General features: G+C 34.8%; 1 protein-coding gene across 2 annotated transcripts in view; it reads left to right on the forward strand.

Moving 5' to 3' along the window:
* LOC150090813 (bifunctional purine biosynthesis protein ATIC) overlaps positions 1-21403 on the forward strand; it is a 343962-nt gene extending 322559 nt beyond the window's left edge. For both annotated transcript variants that reach the window (XM_090372983.1, XM_090372991.1), the window contains 3 exons: positions 5071-5130; positions 9834-9929; positions 21132-21403. In XM_090372983.1, coding sequence (XP_090229109.1) covers positions 5071-5130; positions 9834-9929; positions 21132-21251 — 276 coding nt within the window. In that variant the 3' untranslated portion in view covers positions 21252-21403. The remainder of the gene's footprint in view (positions 1-5070; positions 5131-9833; positions 9930-21131) is intronic.
* The last annotated feature ends 4089 nt before the right edge of the window (positions 21404-25492 follow it).

The following is a 25492-nucleotide window of genomic DNA, read 5'->3' on the forward strand; positions in this document are numbered from 1 at the left end:
TAAGTTATGGGCTTTAAAAATTTTTCTAAGAAAGGAAAGTGCACCTTCCATTCTATGGTTGTCTAATTAAAATAAATTAAATGAAGAATGATAAAAGCTAATAGCTGTGCACGAGCGACTTTTGAAATCATCTTCAGTTAGCTATAGTGGGGAGGGAAGAGCGCGTGAGTGTGTTATATACGGGTTGAGTTCCCGGAATGCATTTCGGTACACGTGGAAACTTAATACCTCCTAAATTCCAAATAGGGGAGAAGTTGGCAGGAATCTTTTTGTTTAATACATTAAGTGATATGTGGCGCTTAAATCACTCAATGACGAGGGCTTCGTTTTGAAGGATTTTATAGCTGGAATTTAATTTAACTATTGTGATCACTGAGTGGGTTATGATTATAGGATTTAACATGTTGTGTTAGTTCTGTACTTGCTAAATTAGATTTGAAGCTGTTAAAGTGGTAGTATGCACGCATGTTAGAAATTTTTGATGTCCCAAATTTTGCTGTTGTACTGCTTATGTAACATGCTTGGCAATCTCATTGGTATCTAATCAAATATATAATGTTCTTATGAGCTTGCATCCCATACTCATGTGTTGTCTTGTATTAATTGAATTTGGAAGTTAATTTGTTATAAGACGTGAATATTAATTTGATATCTGCATTCTTAAAAATCTGCTGAAGTCTTCTAGCATATTGTTGATGGTATAAGAGGGCGATTTATTGTATCTTGTTCTTATTCACGTGGTTATTAATTTTGCTTGGGTTATTAGTGTTATTATGGACTTTGGTGATGGTTTCTTTTATTAGTTGTAATGGGTATTTTCTGTCGAATTTTTGGTGAGGTATTGCAATTCTACAGATAGGTCTGTTTGTGTGTGACTATATTTTATAGCGTTGTATATCTGATTGTATAGAACTGCTTTTTTTTTTAAATTTTTAAAGCCCATAACTTAGTTTTTAAATTTACAACCCCCACAAATTATTAGAATCTCATAACCACTATGTATGTGGTAAAACTTTCCACCAACTAAGCGGATTACTATGAGGTGAGTGCTGAAAAATTAAGCTAAGCTATCTAGTCATTACATCACAGCACATAAGGACTCCTTAAAATATTAAGAGTAAAACTGTGTGTTAAGACATTTTAAATGTTAATTATGTGTTCAGATGTGTGTGTGGTATTACTTGAAGTTTTCAAACTCTGCAATTCTGGTTTTCTGGAATGTGTCTCACAACACCAAACTGTTTCTTTTCTCCCACTTGTAACATAACGTACTGCCCTCTTTCTTTTTATTTGGATTTCATCTTCATCACAAAATGAGAACGGACATTCAGTCTACCTTCTGCAACTAAACTATATATCCTTGTCCTAGAAAGTGTGTTCTTATTTTGGACATACAGCCTCTTTTGAAACTGCTAATGACAAAGGTTGTTTTGAGATGGATTTGCCACTTTTATCAAGATGAAACTTTATGAATAGCTGCTGAAACTGTTCACAACTGAGACTTCTAAAAACAACTTCACACACAATTTCATTGATTTTTGATTGAAGTATAACTAGCACAGTAAGGATCCACTCTTTCTACAGTGCCCATATTTCCTGTGTGTTCAGAAAGAGAATAATAATCTAGTGAATTGTGGTTTTCTGCTCTTTATTTTTTCTGTTGTTATTTCAGTTTCAGTGTTAAGCAGAAAGCATAAGTATGGTTCTTTTGTCTTTCTGCACTTTATTCTCTTTTCAAAAACAACAATATTGTGCATTTTACTTTTCTTTGTGGTCCTCATCTCTGTGGTAAATCCTTTGTGTTTTTCATAACAGAGCCTAAGAGGCACTGTTATGTTTAATTCATGAAGTCCTGCTATTTGGATAGTAGTGTAAAATCAGCCAGGAAAAGCAAAAAAAATGAAATCTACTACCCTCACTATTGTGAAGCAGTTTGTGGATGAGATGAAGCATGATCCTCGAGATGAAAGCCGAGTCTGGTTTTATCAAGTTGTGAGTAGTAGGCTTTTCAAAATATGCCGCAATAGCTGACACACAACGTGTTTCAAGTCAGCTGAATACAAAAATACAAAGGTCCACTATTGTGGATCTTTGTATTTTTGTTGGTGGGGAGAGATGCAATCTTTCCCCACCAACAAAAGGAGAGAACCAACAAAATGCAACTGTTTTGTTGGTGGGGAGAGATGCAATATTGAAAATACCTGCAGGAATCTCTTCCTGCTAAATGGATTCTTGAAAAATGAAATGAAATTTTCCTTCCCCAGAGTCCCATGTTAACAGAAAAAAAAGAAAAGTTAATTCAAATTTTGAATCAGATTACAAGATGATGCCATATCTAAATACTTCACTTCTAATACAAGATAAAAATGAAGGCTAACATCAGCCTACTGTTAACAATTGAATATAAACATTAGTACAGTTTGTCACATTGTTTATATGCAGAATAAATACAATACAATACAGTAATTACGCTAGCATACCAAGAAAACAAATATCGTAAACAGCAACTGTCATGGCTGCCATGATATCGGACAGGAAGTAGAATTTTGGAATGTCACAGCCACTACAGCATCGGACTGCAAGGAGTTAACATTATGAATATCTCATTTATCAAGAAATTTGTTATTGTATTTTCCAGATTTAACAGAATGTTATAGAAAGTTTGACAGACAAAAATGTCATTGCCACATCAATTTTCTGAAATGGAACCAGGTTGTAACATCAGGAACACTGAAGATTTGGAAATTTTGCCAAAATGATAAAATATTGTAATTTAGTTTGATAAATATAACTATTCCATTATTAAGAATGTGTCCTGAAAATTTACTGTAAGAATATAGTGTTTAGGCATTTTTTGAGTCACTTTTTTAAGGCATGAAACATTTGAAAGCAAAGTTTCAGGAAGGCACACTGAATTGGGATAGATGTGTGAAAATTTACTTTCAGTGAGAAAGTAACTGATTGTGGAAACAAACTTCTATCTCATGTCATGGAAGTGGGTAGTTTGAATAAGAATTATTAATTAGTGATGTTTCTGGATTCCTTACTGAATCCTGTCATCAGAACTAATCAGGAAATATTTTGTGGCTGTTTATAATAGTGAGTTTCCACTCTGTAAAATCAGAAGCAGCCAGCCACCAGATCTTTACTAATTAGGCCTGATGATGGGATTCAATATCGAATCCAGAAACATTACCAATTATTGAGTAGTTCTATTGTGTGGGAGTTTCCTTTATATACATTTTACTCAAGAAAATTCACTAATGACATGGTTTAATTAGTGTTTAATTAGCCCTACACACTGTTTCATTAAGTGTAGGCATAGGCATCAGTTGTAGGGAGTACCTTATTCCCCTCACTCACCAGTCTGCTAACCAGAGGGAATTCTAATTATGACTCCTTTTACTGTATTTTGCCCCTCACTAAAAATGTAAAGTTGGCCCATGAATGTAGCTACACACCTATGTAATTGCTTTATGCACCCCTCACACATTTTGCCAGTCAACGTTTAAGGAAATGATGCGTCAGGTTTATAGAAAGGATTCTCCATCCCTGTCTCATACTGCCTGTTGTGAATGGCATCTTAAATTCAAAGAGGGAAGAGAAAATTTGGCAGACAGTGACTATATTACAAGTCCTTTAACTACTCATATGCCTTAAAAAAAAAAAACTGAAACAGCTGGATTAGTGTCTAAACAAAACTAGCAGAAGTTCAAACATTTCATATTGAAGCTATCATGAAATTTTAAGTGGTGATGTGAACATGTGGTGTCTCTGATGCATGCTGACAATCAATACATTGCGATATGGTGATTGGGAGCGATCTTATAATGTATCTGATCTGTTGTTCCTAGAGACCATTGGTAGGGACAAGAGTTTTTTTTTTCTATGACCCACAAGTAAAGCATGAACCATAGACTTGGAAATCACCTCATTCCTCATTCACTGCAATCAAAAAATATAATCTTAATTGTTTTGTTGCGGCAAAACATGCTGAAAGGAAAAAGAAGTAGTTAGTTTTCTTTTTGGCCATCATGACATATTATGCACTAAGAATTCATTCTTCAAGGTTACTGTACTTAAGGAGAAAGACATGTATAAGTGTTGTGCTGCCTGCAATATGCAATTTGGCAGAAGTGTCCAGAAACAAACATTATTCTGCAAAACTTGTCTAAAAACTATCTGGAGCGTGATATATCCATAAATAACGATCTTTAATCACTGAATTTTGAACAAGTACAAACAATACAATCACCTTTTTGACATGTGTATTATTTAATATCATACTTTAGTCTTCATCAAGTTTTATACATAGGGCTGAATTCAGCCCAATGAATTCCAAATATCTCCCCAGTAAATGCAGACAAGTGGTCAGCATGTTTTTTTTAGGAGCATTAGCAGCTAAGGCCATATTGTGCCGGGGATATGCGGTGGTCATTCCCTGACCTTTCCGCATCCTCCGTATTTGGCAGTCACAGGCTCGAACCCCGGTCTAATCAAGAAGTGTGTGCTACGCACTGCTGCTCCTGCCCACCTGGCTACGGAAGCGCCGGTCAGTATGTTGGTACAGGATTGTGCTAACGGCATGATTGAATCTATATGAAGTTATTAAATATAGTAAAATATCTGTAAATTACCATATTGTAGTTCTAAAATCCTCTACTCTGTGGCTATTCAGAATACAAACATTTGGCTGATATAATCAAATCACTATCTAGCATACAATTCTTTAAAAAATGTGCTGTAAGGTAGTATCTACACAGTCTGGAGAGAAGGAAGAGAAAGATTTATGCAGCAAAACATATTTTGCTGTATATTAAGAGACTGAAAGGGAATGTGACTATTTTTTTCTTAATCTGGATCACAACATTCTAGATAACATTTTGAAAATAATTTTATCAAAACAGTTTTGAATATTTTATCATATGTTATAAGCAGACGGTATACTGTAGAATTAAATATGATGGAATGTTATTTTGCTTAGCAGTGGAATTTTTTTTTGAGGTCATGGAAAACGTGTTATTTTTTTTCTAAAGGTGCAATGTTTCTTTCTTTCCTTGTTTTTTTAAGGATATATCTAAGGAAGCCTTTGAAGGAGCCCTGGAAAATCCTCCAGCACCTTTTACTCAGGTGAGTTGGTATCATACTTAGGTACGTTTTTATTTCAAATTGCTAAGTGAACTCTGGCCATATCCCACTATGGTTGGGTTGAGGTAAAGAATTTTACATTTGAATGGTCTGTTACATATCATGAGAACATAATGATTTAAAAATTTTCTTATGTATATATTTAAATTTTATAAACAGTTCAGCCATATTTTTTTAAAAATCTGAATGATGTTTCCACAGTAAAAAGCTTTCTTCATGTATAAAGCAAAGCTTTAAAATAACCAATAATTTTTTCTAGCCATACAGTATTAGAATAAATAACATATATCTTAAGAAATGCGTAAGATGTAGATCAAAAATCTATTCTAAACAATTCAGAGGAGAATTTATTTTATATGGATGATTACCATGTAATGGAATGCTTGTGCATAATGTGCCACAAGGAAACCCTGTGGCACCAATAATAACAAAACCTGTGTACCGGAAATTTGTCTGATAACATATGAGGTGAAAGTAGGTTATTTTTGACGAGTCATCACTGTCAATTGATGCTACAGTGGGAGACATGCATAATCAATTTCTATTTTTATAGTATCAGAATAAATAACTTAACCCAAAAAAAAAAAAAAAAAAAAAATGGGTCAAACATTCTGAGAGACTTCATTTACCAGTGGATGAGAATAATGCTGTTGGTGGCAAGAAATCATATAATTGACACAAAAATCTGTAAGGCAATCTATCTTGCACTTATGGGATTGAATATTACAGTAAACATACACCACATTTAGGAAAAAACATCTTATGGTCTGCAAGTGAAGACAATCTCAGATATCAGATTGAGTTTACTGAATGGTTTTCAAGGTGTGGGGAGGGAGAATGGATTCACAATGTGAAAACATAATTGTCTCATCATATGCATCCTCAATGATTCTGTAATACATAGCTGTGTGTACTGTTCCCCTGAAAATGTAAACATTCATTGACAGGCCATTAAATTTTTCAGGTTTGAGCTTTTGTGGCGTGATATTCAGAAGTATTACTTCTCTTCAACAGTACCGAATGAGCTGGAATTATACACTTACTATTTATTAACTGTATGAAGTGAGATGCAATCCTATGAGATTATCCACTGTTACTGAAGAAAGGACTAACACAATTTGCTGTAATATATTTTTTTAAATGTGAAACTAGCAGAGAATTATAAGCAGTTCCCTTTAAGTATACTAAGTGTTGACCCAGACATTTCTCCCAAAATTCTTTTGCCTTCATAAGGGAAGTAAAAAAAAAGGTATGTAGGATATACAGATGTGGCGGATGAATATACAAAAGATGGTTATATTCAAAATCATTGATTTTGAATATAACCATCAGATAAACACACACCAGATTTAGGATGAATCATAGATAGTAATGTACATAAAATCATTGATATGGGGCACAACAGTCAAAAAACCTTGACTGAATCTGTAGATAGTGTTATGTGTTTTTGTTTATACTCCAGAATGGCCACCAGGTCAGAGGACTTTACAAAAAAATCACAATTACATCATATTTAGCAGTCACAGGTTTGAACCACAGTCCACTCAGCTACATCAGGAATGAGTTCGGATGGAACAATTCTTGCATAAAAGCATATCTATATACAGTAAACCCTTGCTATTCGCGGTATCTGTATTCGCGGTTTCGCGATCGCTGATTTAATATAAAATGAAACCTAAAAAAATGTGAAATTTAAAGCGCCGTGAATATTTCCCCTCATAAAAAACATGGGCGTGGCCAAAACTATCTTTCCTGGTCAAAACAGCGCTCAGTGGGTGGGGGAGAGGGGCGACAAAATCGCGAGTGTGGATGTTTCTCGCTAATCCTTGTTCAGTATGTGTTATGCGCTTGTCATGGAAGGTTTCGTCGTTTGCTTTTAATTTATATGCTTATAAATTGAATAAATTTATCAATTTATAAATTGATATGCTTACAAAAGTGATAAATCTACCGTTTTGCAGTGTAAAACAGACTTTTTCGAGTGTGTTAACGGAAGAAAGTGACTTTATTGTGGACAAGTTCTTTCTAACCCGTACAAAAATATGGCTACGAATAACAAGGGAAATGGGAAAAGATCAAAGGAGGTGATGACATTAGCGAATAAAATTGAGTTATTAGACAAAATTTCTAATGGTGAAAGTGTCTCCTCGGTGGCAAAACATAAAATCAATGAGTCAACGGTACGATCAATCAAAAAATCGGAAGAAAAAATCCGCCGTAGTGTCCGTGAAAACGCGCTAATTGCTTCAAAAATTTGCTCTGTAACCCGTGATGTTAAATTAGAAAAAAATAGAAAGGCTTTAAATCTGTGGATAGAAGACCGAACTCGAAATAAAATTCCGTTAAGTTCACTCATCATTCGTGAAAAGGCAAAACTCCTTTATCAACACTTTAGCGAAACTGGTGATAGCACTGGCGGGATAAGTTTTTTAGTTAGCAAAGGCGCTGGTTTGAAAGATTTGTTTGAAATTTCTAATAAATATTATATTTATTATTAAATTGTTTCTTATTTTCATTTCGATGCCATATGCTTGCATTTCACTATGTACTGTCATTGTACATAGTCATTATGAAGGTACGTATAATACATACATAGACAAAATTTTAGACTAGTTTTTCTTATATATTACATACTTTGGAACGGAACCCCTTTATTACTATGGGAGCCATAACTCAGTATTCGCGTTTTCGGTATTCGCGACATTTCTCAGGAACGTAACCCCCGCGAATAGCGGGGGTTTACTGTATTTAATTTGTCTGCACTTTTGTTCTTAATAATAATAACAGGAGGTAAATAGATATAAAGACTGATTTCCCTCCTATGAAGGAATTTTGTTTGTAGAGTCATGTATCTTTTAATTCTGCCTGAATAAAATTTTATTAATTTAGAATTATGAAATAAGATTTTCATCCCCTGCCTTGTTAGTTAGTCAAGTACACATTAATTTTTATTTTTGTTATATTTTGGCCCTAAATATAGTTTAAAAAAGCTTAAAGTTTGATTTATTTCTGCTTCTGAAGAAGGAAGTAAATTAGAATTAGTTTCTGATATGTTAGGTTATGCAAAACTTATTTCTAAATTCTGACTCAAATGAGTTGGTGCTGTAAATGCTGTAAAGTTAAAACAATAAGAAAATCACATGAGCAGGTGTGCAGCATACTTTGTATGCTATTCAGTATTTTTAGAATCTATAAATTGTTTAAAATTGTTCATTTAAGTGTTATTCATTATTTTAGCTTTATAAGGATATAATTATAAATAATACAATTTTTAAATTGTAATGGTGTGACAGCAGATTTATGCTAGTGGTTGTTGCTATGGGAATTTATGGCACAAGGACTATTTTTAGGCAATGTTGTGCTTATTGATGTAGTTGAAACTAGGTCTTGACTGCTGTGGAAGTAGTTAGAATCATTCATGTAGTTTTATTTGTTTGAGGAAAGTTAAATTCTGAGAGAAGGTTAGTTCAGGTAACAAGAAGGTGCTTTTACCAGGAAAGGCTTTCTGTTTTACAAATTTTATCATCTGGAGAATGGACATCTCTGAGATCTGATTGAGATATTTAAGGCTCTGAATGAATTTAGTAAGCTGAATGCTGATGGAATCCTTCCTCTTGCTCAGACTACACACAAGGGGACATAAATCCTGACTAAGGAAGGTTGCAGGTTGTCGATTTTTAGAAGAATTTCACATCTGGTGTTGTAGAGGTGGGTAGTTTGAATCAATTCACTGAAGAACTAGAAGGCTCAAAACTGTTATGAAAGATGGACAGGTGATATGAGAAGTATTAGCCCATTTTATTTATTTTTTGGCTGAAGCTGAATAAGCTTTTCGTGCATCATTTTACACTTGATACTATTGATTACTTTGATTAGTAATTTTGTGTGTTGACATTACTCCCAGGATTTTCAGAGAATATCTTAGTCTAACCCAATATCATTGTCACGTTTTTGTTGTTTGTTTGTAGACTTTATGGCACAAGAGCAGCAAAGGCATAATGCTCCTCATGTTTTTGTTTTAGAAATATTTGGGCAGGTTCAGATGTTCAAAATGACTGTACTATTTATATTACAATTTCTGTCCATTTCTCACATCCACAGCAAGCCATAAACATATTCTTAAATAACTGTGGGGGAAGGCTGGTAAAACTTGCAGCAAGAATTATTTAGGTATTCCTAAGGAGTTGTGGAGTGTTCACCAACAAATAAGTTTGGGAAACCAAAGCATTGAAACAGTACTCTGGTTTTCCACCTTATATTTAGAGTAGATTAAACAGTGTCAATGCATTTTATACATATGGAGAGAGAGATTTGCCTTTGAAAAAACATTGATTATAATGTTAAAAATAAAGAATAACATATTGGCACACAAATTGTATCACATGCATGCTCATGTATGTAATGTAATAGTTATAAGCATGCATGGTCAAGTGATATTTACTGGTAATATTTTCAGCATTTTGATATATTTTCTGACCACATCATATTCATTATGTGTTACTGGTGCATTTAAAATGGTAAGTATATGGTATTGCATTTGAAACATTATTCATGCAGTCCTTTTAGTTAAAATAATTGGGAAATACATTTTTGCTTCTCTGATGATCCTTAGTGTATTTAATTTCATCCACAATTTGTTTAATATTTTATAGCAGTCTTTATTCAATTCTTGTCTACCTTAACAGGCTGAAAAAGAAAACTGGATTAGGAATTTAAGCAGTGTAGCCCTAAGTTCAGATGCATTTTTTCCATTCCGAGACAATATTGATCGTGCATATCAGGTAAGTATAATATATGTAGGTTTGTTGTTTGGTTTTTAGGAGCTTTAGCAACTAAGGCCATATTGCTCTGGGGATATGTGGTGGTCATTCCCTGACTTTTCCGCACCTCCGTATTTGGTGGTCACGGGCTCGAACCCCGGTCTAATCAAGAAGTGTGTGCTACGCACTACTGCTCTTGCCCACCTGGCTAAGGAGGCGCAGTATAATATATGTAGGGAAGGCGGGACTATTTTTGATCCACTTGGGAAGTTTTAGTAAATCTGCTGTTTTGTCTCATATATAGCATACAGCTCCAGATGACTTTTCTTTCACATAGGCACAAGTACACAATCTTTACCATAAGAAATGTGCTGAAAAAACTAATTATTCATGATATAAATCAGCTGTATAAATAGAGCACATCATGCCTATAAAAGTAAATTGCAGCCATTATCACCCACTGCAGGATGGAAGCCTCCTCAACAAATCATGCTGAGGGTAATGGACCATAATCTGCCACGCTGGTCCAGTGCAGGTTGGCAGATCGACCGTATTTAGCAGTCAAGGGCTTGAACCCCAGGTCTAGTCAAAGAGAGTGTGCTATTGCACTCCCGCTCCTGACCACTTGACTACGGAGCCTTGACCATCATGCCTATGTTTGTTATTAAAATAAGTTGGTCTTGCTTATTAGAATCACACACTTGAAAATCGATTCAGTTGACCATATTGCTTCAATTATATATATATATATATATTTTTTTTTTTTTTTTTTCTTCAAAAAAAACTTAGTTACAGTATACAATTAAATTTTATAAATCACATATAGTATATTAATTTGAAAATACAGTAGAGCGTTGCTAATCCAAACTAATTGGGACCGGGGGTAGTTCGGACTTCCAATTTGTTTTGATTTTTGAACTTATATCAAAAATACTGTTTGGAAGAAAAAAAAAACACTAATTGTACTTAATTATTTTTGTCCATAGGTAACAAAACAAATGGAACTTGCAGCCACAATAACCTTTAATGAAAATAATTACAGCAGACTAAAATATTTAAGGGCAAAGGCCTCATGCTACGAGGTAGAATGACTAACGTATAGGTTAGTACAAAAGCATCATTTTAACATAGCCATCTACCAAAGTAGTTAAATTAATTAATTAAATTGGCATCGTTTTGGTTATATCTGATATTGTGAATGCCTTCACGAGTTGCCATGGTATTGTACTACCTCGAATAAGTAACACTGCATCAGTGGAGAAGGCTACTGTTATTTATTCACTGTCTGTATCACTGCACACCATCAGGCATCTCTCATATTGTGAAGTTATACTTCATAACTGGGTTGTCACTATCGCAACACCAGGGTACCTGCAACCCACCGAAGAGAAGCCAACAAGCTTTGAAACGGTGCAGTCTGGGTGGTGGTATCCACTGAGAATAAATAACAGTAGTCTTCTCCACTGGTAAAGTGTTACTTATTCGAGGTAGTACAATACCATGGCAACACGCTGCGAAAGCATTCACAATATGAGATATAACCAAAACGATGCCAATTTAATTATTTAACTACTTTGGTAGATGATCTACATTAAAATGATGCTTTTGCACTAACCTATATGTTACAGCAGACTCTGGATTTACTGGGACACTTCAACACTCCAAATTAAAAAAAAAAAAAAAGAAGTAATCATAAAATTGAAGTAAAAACTATAATAGATATAAAAAAGATGTTTTGCAAGTCATAAATAAACGATGTTATAGGTCATCATTGGGAGATTAATGTACCTATTATCTTGAAACCCCTGCTGTCTTCACGCCCGTCACTAAAAAAAAAAAAAAAACCCAAAATATTTAGTTTGTTTTAGTATGCTGCGTTGATTGTTGTGTTCTGTCTCACCACAAAAACTGTTTTGTTATTTATGTCAGGGATGTTGAAATTTTTTTTTTTGAGAAATCGAGAAAATGATTAGTAAATGTAAAAGAGTTGTGCTTTCAATTAAACAAAAACTTTAAATTATTCAAAAGTTGATATTTTTTACGTAGGTTGCTGAACATTTTTTGACATAGTAAGTCCTAGACTTATGTAACTTCAGATTTACATAATTTTTTTTCACTCAATTTTTTTTTTTAGAATTGTTAAATTTAAAAAAGTAAAAAAAAAAAAAAAAAAAAACCAATCAATAACGACGATCATGGCATGCACAAATTGCACACGTGACATATGGAGTAACAGGCTTAAAATATAGAAATGAAGAAGGTCCTGAAAATTTATATATATATATATATATTTTTTATTATTTAAAAATGTCAGAATTCTAGCTATCGGTATTATCGCAAATGCCATAAGATCTAGTTTATAACGAATTGCACAGAAAAGCCCGATAAACCAGAAATTGCAAATTGTCTTTGTTTTATGGTAGTGACCTCCAGAAATGTGCTTTAGTAAAATGTGAGCTCGTGTGGGGTGATAATAGTAAGTTTTCCCCTTAAAAAATTAAGAATTTTTTTCTCTTCCAAAAATTTAATTTTGACCATTATCATGGTGCCGACTAAGAGAATAAGTGACAGCAGTACTAGTACATCTACCAAGAAAAGGAAAGCGATCAAGTTGGATCAGAAAATTAAAATAATAAGGATATATGAAAATGGTCAAACATTAACAAGGATTGCGTGGAATTCAGATTTATCAGTGTCAATAGTGAAAAGAATAATAAAGGACAAAGAACGAATGGTCCTTGAGGTTGTCACAGACATTCTCTCAGATATGCCAGACAAGCTGTACTTGCTACCTGGGAGTCTAAAACGCTGATGGAACTGATATTCGGGTGACACTCAAGTCAAGTGGACCCAATTTCGGCGAAGTCCGGACGGTCTGTGACAGCCAAATCCTCTGCTTGCACCTTCACGATGGTGGGACTGTTAGTAATCCTGGGTATAACCTCCATGCACAAGCACATGGTGGGTGACCACCCAGGTGTGAACCAACGTAAGCAGGGGTCGAGGTGTGGCACCCACACCACATGGAGGAACGCCGCCCCTCTATGTTACCAGGCAGTACTAGGTGGTAGATGACTCTCATCAACCGGTGAAATACCACCACTTTGCTTATTGGAGACTTGAAGTGGTGGAACCCATGTTTAGTCTCTAGAGCTAAGTTCCGGTCAACCCTTCCCTACCTCGTCCATCATGCAGTATGATTAATGACTTTTGAGGTTATGATGAACGTCGTGACGAGATCCAATATTCCTTACATTTCGAGGGTACAGCTCTAAAACGGTTTTCGCAGGCCGGCCGCTAGTTAGTACACCGGACCGAACCTATTGGTAACTCTCTAGGAGGCTTCCGGATCAGCTAGTGTATAATCTTGCTACCTCTACTCTGCCAGATAGTGACTGGAGGGAGTCCGAGTAGTGTGTATGCGGGGAGCATTGTCGAGGCCACGTTATGTCAAGGATCTGGGTATATTCTTACCACATGTACGCCATAACCAAAAATTTCATTACTTCATACAGCATGTCCCACCCACTTTTTATTACTATTGAATACACCATGAATTGTCAAACTAATAGAACAAGCTTATCTGCGAAAAGATCTAAACCTCCCAAGGACTTCCTAATTCATTTCACAAATATACGTGGTCTCAATTCTAATCTCAACGATGTCCATTTCCACTTGCAGTCTGCCAAGCCACATGTACTTTTTCTGACAGAATCTCAGTTATCGGTTGATTCAACTACTGCTCATCTCAGATGCCCAAATTATTCGCTGTATGATTCCTTTCGCCTCAAAGGTGGTACTTGTGCATATGTCCGTTCTGATATTCCCTGTCAGAGACTTGGCAATTTGGAATCTCCTCTCTTTGATCTTCTCTGGCTTAAAATCTCTCTACCTCATTGTGTCAAATTCATCTGTTGTCTCTACCGTTCTCCCAACTCCACTAATCACTTGGAGCTCTTTGACTTCCTCTCGTTGCAACTTGACTTTCTCCAGTCCAACTTTCCTAACAGAGGTAATTTTCCTTGGTGATTTTAATGTTCACAACTCAGCTGGCTTCCGTTTTCTAGTCACACCGACCCAGCAGGTCGAGATGCTGAGGCTTTTGCAATTACTAATGACCTAGCACAGATTGTTCATTTACCTACAAGAATACCGGACAATCCGAATCATACAGCCAATACGCTTGATCTTTTTCTCACAAACAACCCCTTCTAAGTACATGGTCGAAGTGAGAGGTCCTTTAGGCACTTCAGATCACAACTTGGTGATTGTCTCTTCTCCAATGGAACCTTTATCTCATGGCTATTCCCAACCTCGTGTTGTTTGGCATTACAAGAATGCAAAATGGGATGACCTGCGAGACTTCTTTTCCTGTGGGATAAAGGAATGGAATCCTTTATCCCACACTCCACTTTAAAATCTCGTCCTTTATCTAAACTTTGGTTTTCCAATAAATGTGCTAAGGCTGTTCAAGAGAAGAATGTTGCATATCATAATTGGCTTGTTTCTAATTCTTCAGTTTCATTTTCTACCTACACCAAAGCTCGCAACAATTGCAAAGCAGTTATTAATCAGTCCAAACTAGAGTTTGAACGGGCTAAGAGTAGAAAACTTGCTTCGTGCCCTAATGGTAGCCGAGCATTCTGGTCTCTTGCCAAAGCTATTGGGCGCAACTTTTGCCCATCTCTGCTTCCACCTCTGTCCAAACCAGATGGTTCTGTTGGCACTTCAGCCAAGGATAAAGCTGACCTGCTAGCATCCCATTTTTCTTCCAGCTCATGTATTAATGAACTTGGTAAAACACCTCCCACCATTCCCAACACGGTCCATTCAATGCCTCCTGTGGTCTTTCGTCAAAAGGATATCTGAAGGATTTTGATGAATCTTGATACTAAGAAAGCTCCAGCTCCTGATGGTATTTCTCCACTTGTTCTCAAAATCTGTGCTCCTGAACTTACTCCTATTCTTTGCCGCCTTTTTTCACTTTCTTATTCCAAAGGTGTTTTTCCTTCTGCTTGGAAATTTGCTCATATTCAGCCAGTTCCTAAAAAGGGTGACAAATCCCTCCCATCCAATTATCGTCCCATTGCAATTACTTCTACTCTTTCTAAAGTAATGGAGAAATCAATTAACCGCCAACTCTTAAACTACCTAGAAACCTTCCGTCTGATCAATGATCACCAGTATGGATTCCGTCAGTGTCGATCCACTGGTGATATCCTGGCTTATGTTACCCACTTATGGACTACTTCAATGGAAAGGTTCGGTGAAACACAAGTAGTTGCTCTTGACATCTCAAAGGCTTTTGATCGTGTTTGGCATAAAGGTCTTCTAAACAAGCTTCCATCTTATGGTTTGTAATTGGTTATCCAGTTTTCTCTCTGATCGCTCACTGAGGGTGATGGTAGATGGCTCTCTGTCTTCTAACTTTTCCACTAATGCCGGTGTCCCCCAAGGTTCAGTTCTTTCCGCCACTCTTTTCCTCTTGTATATCAATGACCTTCTTGCATTGACTGGAAATCCTATCCATAGTTTTGCCGATGATTGCACATTGCATTCAACTTTCCATTTTGAGAAACCTTGTCCAGCTCAATCAGCTTCATGTTCTCGAAAATTTGCTGCCAATTCCTTAAATGCCGATCTTCAGGTAATTCTCCAGTGGGGCAAAGACAACTTAGTTGATTTCAACCCTTCTAAAACTCAGTCTTGTCTTATATCTCGCAAAAAGGATTCTTCTGCTCCTATGCTTATCTTTAGTGACACTCCAATTTCTAGGCAAAAGGATATATCTCTTTTGGGGATTACCCTGACTTCTAATCTCTCTTGGCACAAGCACATTACAAATATTGCTTCCTCTGCATCTAAAAAACTTGGGTTTTCTCTTTCGCTCTCAGTGTTACTTTTCTTCCAAACAGCTGCTCACTCTGTAGAAATCGCAAATCCGCCCTGCCATGGAATATTGTTCCTACATTTGGGGTGGTGCCCCTAAAACCTCTCTCAGGCTTCTTGATTCCATTCAGAAGAGGGCAGTTAGGTTAATTAATGATTCCTCTCTAACAGAGTCTCTCCACTCGCTTTCTCATAGACGCACTGTTTCTGCTGCATGCCTCTTTTACAGATACTTCCATGGGCACTGTTCTTCTGAATTGGCTTCTATAATTCCCGCTCTCTCTTTCAAAACAGTCCGAACACGTGCCGCCAACATCCATTTACTGTCCAACTTCAAACCCACAGAACCAACTTTTCATCTTCCTCATTTATTCATTCAACTGCCGTTTTCTGGAACAACCTTCCTTCATGCGTATTTCCTGAAAACTACAATCTACAGAAGTTCAAGTCCAATGTCAACAAATATCTTCTTTCGTCTTCTCAACCTCCAACCCAAGCAAGGTACTAAGTACTATAGGTTCTAATACCTCTCGTGTTTGGGGTTCACATAAAAAAAAAAAAGAATACAAGAACCAGTGAAGGGATCGTCACCAATCAAGTCAACTATAATAACCAAGGCTACAAAATACATATCAGTTTTTACAGTACAATAACATGTTTTCTTTTCTTATGTGCTGGAGTGGCACATAAGAAAAGAAAACGCTATCTTAGCGCAGTGGACAATAATAGCGTGTTCCATGGCGTTTTTTTTTTCTGTTGGTGGTATAGCCAACTGAAATTCCAAATAATGAATTTTACGTTCAGACCTAATATTCTTTGGAACATTTAGAATTTTTTTTCCAATTAACGATTCAGCGTAACTTTCCCGTCAAGTTATGGGTTCCTCCATAAAATGTCTGAAGTTCAGAGAAATCCACAACTTGACGGAAAAGGGTGTATGCGTTAGGCATATATATTTCTATAATATGTAATGCAGTTTTTTACGGACACCTGATGGTTTTTCTTAGCACTGAATGATACGAGAGCACTTGATCTGATCGATCTGTGAACCAGGACCGTACGACTTGTCAAAAAACTCTTCAAATTCCGAGTCACTCATATTAGCATAGAGCTCAAGCTCTTCTTATCCATCTTTTAGGTTCTTTTTAGTACATGAAGTACTAAATACAACGTACACAGCAATGTCAGTGCAGCGAATTTACGCACAAAACAGATTCATATACAGAGAATTCTGCAAGTTACAACACATCTGATTTAATCGAGTTAACTCGTAGATGCTTTTTTTTTTCACAACAATAAGCTTTTTTTATGAGTTTTGGTGATGAATATATATTATAATTTGGGTTTTGAATAATTTAACATGCCTAACTCAAATTGGCGTCGGAGACCAGTTTACCCAAATAAGCCTTGGCAGTCAACTTGTTAATTAATACATACTGTAATATGTACATACTAATTGATATTTCTGTTACTGACTTTTTTTTTTTGTTGTAATATTTAAAACAACAAAACTGATAAACAATCAATAACAAAGCACACGGCACACACAAGTTGCAACAAACACGATACACACAAGTAAGATACGAAGTAATGAGTTCCTGAAAATTTATTTGTTTTTTATATGATTGAATATTTCATGGAAGGGGAAACATATTTCACCATAATAATGTGAAAATCCACACAGTTCCAGCTATTGGTACTATAGCAAATGCAAGAAGATCGGGTTTACTATGTGTTTTATAATTGATTACACTAACAGAAAAGGCCAACAAACCAGAAACTGCAAATTGTTTTTGTTTTATGGTAGTGACCTCCAGAAATGTGCATTAGAAAAAATATCACAAAGGTGATAATGACTAGCGAGTCAACAGTGGGGGATTCACAAAAAGGAATGGAAATGTTGAAAAATTACCAACATAATGGAAGGGTTTTCCCAGCCCAAAAATATTGTGCTATGCGAGATTTCCCGCAATTCTCAAACCATTATACTTGATATAAGTATATATAATAAAATATTTTGAAAAAAATGTGTATTGTCTTGTACATAATGTAAAATCGTAATACAGCATATGATGATGGAAAAAAAAATTTAATTAATTTAAAAGCTATTTAACTTGATTTTTCATGAAGATGAGAAATTGCATAATTTTCTAGGTTATAGGCTGAGCTCTTAGATGCCTACCTCTTCACTCCAAATTTTTTCTTAAGATAGCTAAAGCTTGCCTACCTTCTTTTGGAGATAATGCTAGCAACAGCAGTGCCACTTCCTGGTCTTCTTTCTCATTTTGACTTCAGTACTGCTTCAGGATTGTGTTTTGTCAAAATGGAAGTTAGTTATTTCAATATCTTTATTCATTTGTAATTTTGTTACCTTGGATAAACTGTGCTTTTTTTGAAGCAGCTAATAACTGTATTTACAGTTCGTCATCCCATGCTTTTATTACCATATGAACTAAATTAATTTTTTACTGATTAATTTTTTCATCATTTTTCCATTTTCATCAAATATTTGTAAAATCATTTTCCTCATCTTTTCTGGAAATGGTTTTTAATGTTTTTATTATTACTTGATATAAAGGTTGAATGATAGATATTAATTATATCTGCAGGGATAACAATCAAATTTATATTGCTGGTGCACATTTTTTTTTGCATGTTCTATATAACCATCCTTCTCCAATGTTTGTATGCTTTGGAAATACAGTAGACTTGATTTTCCGGAATAGATGGTAAAAAAAAATTCCCGGATAATAGATTTCCCAGTTAATCCGAAAATACAGTGTCTCCAACATACGTAAGAGATACGTTCCAGGACTTCTTACGTAAGTCGAGTAAGTCTTACGTAAGACTTCTTCACGTAACTCGGGAATGACTAGTAAAATATTGCTACTATATGCCCTGATATGCCAAAATTACAAAAACCACACAATATCATCAGAAGAATGAAGGAAAATAGTTATATTTTTAATTAGTTCAATTAAAAACTTATTCTGAGGATGGCGGTGAAGTAGCCTGAGTGGCAAATAAGAAAAGAAAACATGCATATTACTTTACTGTAAAAATGGATATGTATTTCGTGGCCTTGTTTATTATAGTTGACTTCATTTGTGCTGATCGCTTCACCGCTTCTGTCTTTCTCCTTTATTGTGTTCACCGTTGCCGCTGACAAATCTGAATTCCGCACGCTACTTGTTAATGCTTGACATTATTTTAATTTTGTGATCCAGCTCGATCACTTTCCTTTTCTTGATATATTTACTAGTACTGCTGTCACTTATTCTCTTAGTCGGCACCATGATAACAGTCAAAATTAAATTTTCTGAAAAGAACTTCACAGGGTTAAGGCGAAAACTCACTGTTATCACCCCATGTGAGCTCACATTTTACTAAAACACATTTCTGGAGGTCACTGCCGTAAAACAATAAAAAAATTTATTTGCACTTTCCAGGTTATTTGGGCTTTTCTGTTAGTGCAATTCATTATAAACGGGTAGTAAACTCAATCCTATTGCTGGAATTCTGTGGGTTTTTACGTTATTATGAAATGTGTGTCCCCCTTCACTGAAATTTTCAGTCATATAAAAAAATATAAATAAAGTAATGTAATTCGGGGACTTACTGCTACCGAAAAATGTTTAGCAACCTATGTAAAAAGTATGGCAATAGATAAAACACTTACCACGCACTACCTACGTGTCCAACATGATGCTTCCCTTTATTTTTTACGATGTCGATTTTAAATCTAATAGCTTCCCTTTATTTTTTACAATGTCGCATATGGTTTGGTCACCAACATTATAATGGTTCTTTAGAGCTTTAACAGATGCACAGTTTTCAAACTTTTGAATAATTTCGAGTTTTTGTTTTTGAAAGCAACTCTTGCATTTGCCCATCATTTTTGCAATTTCTAAACAAAAAAAAAAAATAGTTACTATATAATATATATAAAAAAAAAAAAAAAAAAATCCGACATCCCTGACATAAATAATGAAACAAAATGTCCTTTTGCAGTGCAACAGAACACAACAATGGACGAGACACACTAAAACAAACTAAACATTTGGTCTTTTTTTTTTTGAGCGTTGGGTGTGAAGACAGCGGGGATTGTAAGATAATAGGTACACTAATCTCCCAATGATGATTTATAATGTTGCTTATTTATTTACGACTTGCAAAACATCTGTTTATACCTATTCTAGTTATTGCTTGAATTTTATGATTTCTGGTTGATTTTTTTTTTTTTTTTTTTGATATTTGGAGTCGTGAAGTGTCCCGGTTAATTCGATCCTGGTAAGTCTAGAGTCTGCTGTACAATCACAACCTATTCATGGAGAAACATTTGCTCATAAACACTTCAGACTTCCCACCCTCTGGAATTTTGCATCCAAAGAATTTGAATCATATAACAATTTTACAAAATAGGACCAATGCATCACACTTTCCTCCATTAAAAGTAAGTAAAGTAGGACAATATTGCTTATATATGTTAAAACATTTCACAACTACGTCAACTAGGGAATCTTGTACTCCTTCGACCCCCAAATGTTGAATATGAGAATGAAAACCCAAACAGCTCCTGCCTTTCAAAAACTATCTTCTGAATTTTAATTCCAGAATAATAGGATTACTAAACTTTCATATTTTGAGAGATTTGTCAGAAGACTGAAACAAGTTACATAATCCAGAAATAGGAACTGAAACCTTGACCATATGAACTTCCTTATCTACTGTGCCATCCCTACAACACAGGAAATATTGACATGTAACAGGATAAAAACCTTAAATTTTTTTTTAGCATAAATAGCTCTTTTAAACATCCTGAGAAATACAGATCCAATTGAAATAGGCCAGATATATTTATAACTGAGGTTGGCTCAGTTATGTAAATATTTCTGGCCTGTTATAAAGTTTATCTCTTTTTTCTGTAACTGTGGTCTGAATGGCTGCCCAAGCTTCACTTGCTTAAACAACTTATTGTCAGTAATTTATTTTTCCTGGAACTTGAAGTCAGTATTTTTTTGATCTTTCTGAAGCTTTTGATATAATAAGAAAGATTCAATTAAGAATCTTCATTGTTGAGGAGCATATCACATAAAAAGAAGGAAGCCAAAACTCTAAACTTTAATCTTCCAATTAAAAAATAATGACAGATTGAAAAGAAATATCATTCTGGAAGAATACTAAACTTCAACACTGATATGATTTTAATAGATGTTTTTATTTATAAGGGTTACTCTTATTATTGCATATTAATAACTATTTTTGGATACCTTTTTAAAATCTCCATCCAGGTTATTTCAATGCAAATAAATTTTTAATTTTGTATTTCTTCAGAGTGGAGTGCATTATATCATCAGTCCAGGAGGATCTACCAATGATGCATCAGTAATAGAAGCTTGCAATGAACATGGAATTACCTTAATCCACTCAACTTTTCGTTTGTTTCATCACTAAATGGAAGCAATATTTCATAACAGATGACGATTTTGTAGAAGACAAATTCAAAAAGCATTATTATATAATGTAAAATTGACTTTTAAATTTTAAAGAAATGTCAATTTATATAATTTGTATATCTTGCCAATAAATTGCATATTGGGACCATATTATTTAGTTTGATTATAGAAAAGAAAGGTTGTCTGGTCTTTATCTGCTTGGTCCTTATAGGAGTCATTGCATCCAAACTTTAGCAGTTTTGACAGACCCAAGTAACATTAAACCTGTTCACACTATCCAGTTCTATTCTTCATATGGCTGTAATCTATTGCTTGGAATGTTCAAATGCATAAACCTGTTTAAGTCAGCAGGTTGTATTAAAGTATCCACTGTTATTCATTGCTAGAAAGAAAATATTTATTAATATTTTAACTCTGGATCACCAATTAACAAAGGCTTTGGTAACATAAACTTCTTATATTTATTCAACTGCTAATTCTGAATGTGGACAGAAATTTTTATAGTACACTGGTTTTGTAAATAAAAAAAAAAAAAAAAAATTATTTACAAAACGTGGGAAAAAAAGATTAGCAAGTATGTAGGAGGGGATGACTCATGTGTTATAATAATTTGAATTTAGTCATCATTTGTCATCTGCATATATTTTAGGTCAGCCATGTGCTTTATTATCATTGTTTTTATTTTTATAAAATAGTTTTCTGACAATCAGCATAAAGAAATTACACTATGGCTTTGTAAATTTGTAAAGTTTTTGTTATTTGTGTGTATACAGTGTTAAACTACATGTGCACCTAGCAAAAACTGTCAAAGTAACCAACACAACATCAGTCCATTAAAAAAAAAAAAAAAACATTAAATATCTACTGAATATGCAATCTGGGAGAAAAAGACAGAACTTTGGTACTGCATATATGCAACATATTGTGCTGTGTAAGCCTCATTGAATGGATGAAGAGCATGCTATTTGTTGTTCCTATGTTATGGCATGAACCAACTGACCACAATGATGAAGAAAAAGAACTCAAAAGATCCCCGGGTACATTGCAAATTGTACTGATTGAAGAAAATGAGCTTAATGATTTAGTATGTAATTTAAACGGACCGACTTCTAGGAGAATGGAATTTACTGACCATGGGTACAAAAATTTTCATATTTAGGAAGAGAAATAAAATGCTGCCAATATTTTATGATGAGCAGTTCATTTATACTTAGGTATAAATGAACTGATGAATGAATGGGGATGAAGTTGAAGAATGATGAAATTTTATGTAATGGATGGGTTATATGATGATTTCCTTTCCTTTTGTAAAGTTCATTTTTTGGAAGAACCAAGCAACAGAAAAGTGCTATGCTGCCAAGGTTTTACCAACGTGAATTCCTTGGAAAAGAAATGTCAAATATGTACCATTAATGGAAACTTAGTTGTACCATTAATGTACCACTACTACTTCTGCTGTTACAGAATAAAGCTGGACTTAATAAAAAAATTTGCAAGGACTTCAACTGTTTAAAGTGAAAATTTTCAAAATTAAATGATGCACAACTCAGAAGAGATCATGTTTGGCTAATTAGAAAACTATTGCATAACAACAGTGATATAAACTAAATCCCCATTCAGTAAGCTGCATAGCTGCATGGTAATATTTTAAATCCAGTGGCTGCAGATTTTTAGAACTAAAAAGAAGAAAATGTTAGAAAACTTGGAGGAATTGTTGCATAGCTTGTTTGTTATTTGGTTTTTAGGAGCATTAGCAACTAAGGCCATATTGCTCCGGGATATGCGGTGGTCATTCCCTGACCTTTCCGCATTCTCCGTATTTGGTGGTGACGGGCTCGAACCCCGGTCTAATCAAGAAGCATGTGCTATGCACTGCTGCTCCTTCCCACCTGGCTACGGAGGCGCCGCAGTGTTGCATAGCTATAAAAGCTTTAGTTGTCAGATGTCTTAAACTTTTTACATTTATAAACTAAATCCCCATTCAGTAAGCTGCATAGCTGCGTGGTAATATTTTAAATCCAGTGGCTGCAGATTTTTAGAACTAAAAAGAAGAAAATGTTAGAAAACTTGTGAAGGAATTGTTGCATAGCTATAAAAGCTTTAGTTGTCAGATGTCTTAAACTTTTTACATTTGCACCTTGATTTCACCCCCCCCCCAAGATTGTTTCAGTGTTCTTAGTGATTAAAAGGAGTGTAAGGTTTCATCAGGACATAGTATAATTGACCAAATTAAAGAAGATGGAGTCTATCCAACCATGGGCGATTGTTCTTAATTTCTACAAAAATCCTATATTTGAGAAAAAATATTTTAATTTTTTGAATTTTTACTTTTTTTTTTTTGTCTTAACATTCTACATTATATTAACAAATAAAAGTTTAAAAAGAGGGCTAACCATTAATTATGATTTAAAGGAAATTAAAAACACTGTTACACCACATGATAGGGTTTTGGCAACTTTTCAAGGTTCAACTGAATCCCATCACCAGGAATATAGAGGAAACAAAGTTAAAACATGAAAGAAATCAAAATTAGCAATTAAAGGGTTACATTAATGAATTTTAATACAATATCGACATTCTGATAATTAAGTTAAAATAAAAACTTTAAATTTCAAAGAATATGAGAGAATATAAATTATGAGAAATTGTTCACAAGGAATATTAAGATGCAGATTTACAGTGCAAGGACTACCTAGTGTTATAGAAAGGAGGTGCACAAAAAAACACAGAAAATTACAGTAGGTTGGTTGTTTAAGGATTTTATGAACTCATCATTAGAAAATTACAGTAAGTTAACTGTGAAGTGGGGAGGAATATGGAAGTAAAATAAAGGATTGTCAAATAAGTAAGATTGTAGAAAGGCTTGATGAATTCTGGAGAGAGGGAGTGAGTGCTAGACTGGGATAGCTGAATTCACAGAGTGCAATTGTTTTTATAGTACAAAAGAGATGTGCGAGCAATCAGGATTAAGAATTGTGGACTATCCTCTAATAGGGTTGATGACAACCAAAGGATAAAGGGATTTGCTAGATGAAAAGAGCTCCAGGCTAAGATGGACAGAACCCACTTAATAAATAGCTGGGGCGAAGGAAAGTGTTTTGATGCCTAGATTAAGCGGAGGTAAAGCACACACCAAATTCTATGTAAACGAGAAAATTAGAAATAAAGATTTAAATGGATAACAGAAAAACATTTGAACTCGGACAGATCAAACATCACCAAGGAATAAAGACAGATTAGAAAGGATTAGGCAAGTTATTTATTGGAAGGTTGTAGCTGTAGTTTCCATTATTATTTCTTGGAATGTGTAGTATGCTCGGTTAAAACAGACTTCTTATTGTTAATAGCAATGCTCGAAAACAATGACAAGTCATACTAAGGAGAACTCCTTAGTATGACTTGTCTATGGAAAGAATTAAAGGATTTTGCTACTCCTACATGCCTTTACAAGAGAGAGAGAGAGAGAGAGAGAGAGAGAGAGAGAGAGAGAGAGAGAGAGTGTGTGTGTGAGCTGCTGTTTCAGATTTGTTGATTCTACTAAACATTGTGTCCTTATGGCAGCACTGAAAACCCTCAAAGAAAATCCAACTATGTATATTTCCAAATCTGACAAAGGAATTGCCATTGTGATTATAGACTGAAATGAATGTAATCACAAAATTGATGAACACCTAACAGACTAGCATATCTATCAACTGTTATGTTGATAGATATGCTTGTCTTTATTTTCTCTAGAAAATAAAGTAAAAGAGAATCTCTTCTAGAACAGAACAAAATAGATTTTTTTATTTTCTTCTGTTCTAGGAAGAGAAGAAGAAACAGAAGAAGACCTGTTCAAGAAACTTGATCGCAGTGGTTTTGAAGCTCCAACCTTTTTTGCTAACAACAAAGTACATAAAACTAGTTTCCCAATAAGGCCCATAGTGAACAGATGTTTCCATCCGGCAGACATAGACAGATCTCGGTGTGGCTGAATAAACTCTTATGCCTAACAGCCAAAAGACATTATTCTATCACGAACTCAGCAGTAGTAGAACAAAAAATCAAGAACCTGAACCATCAACAAGAAGACCCAGTTTCTTTTGACTTTATATCCATGTACAGGAACTCCCCGACTTGCATAAGGGTTGCGTTCCATGGAATGCTACGTAAGTCAGATTTTATCCCCATGCTTGTGCAGCACTCACAACTGTGCTCACTGAATTGATTGAATCAAAAAAGAAATGTTCAATGGACATG

This window comes from Mastigoproctus giganteus, chromosome 1 (assembly GCF_048544385.1).
Source record: "Mastigoproctus giganteus isolate SK-2022 chromosome 1, ASM4854438v1, whole genome shotgun sequence".
Taxonomy (NCBI): domain Eukaryota; kingdom Metazoa; phylum Arthropoda; class Arachnida; order Uropygi; family Thelyphonidae; genus Mastigoproctus; species Mastigoproctus giganteus.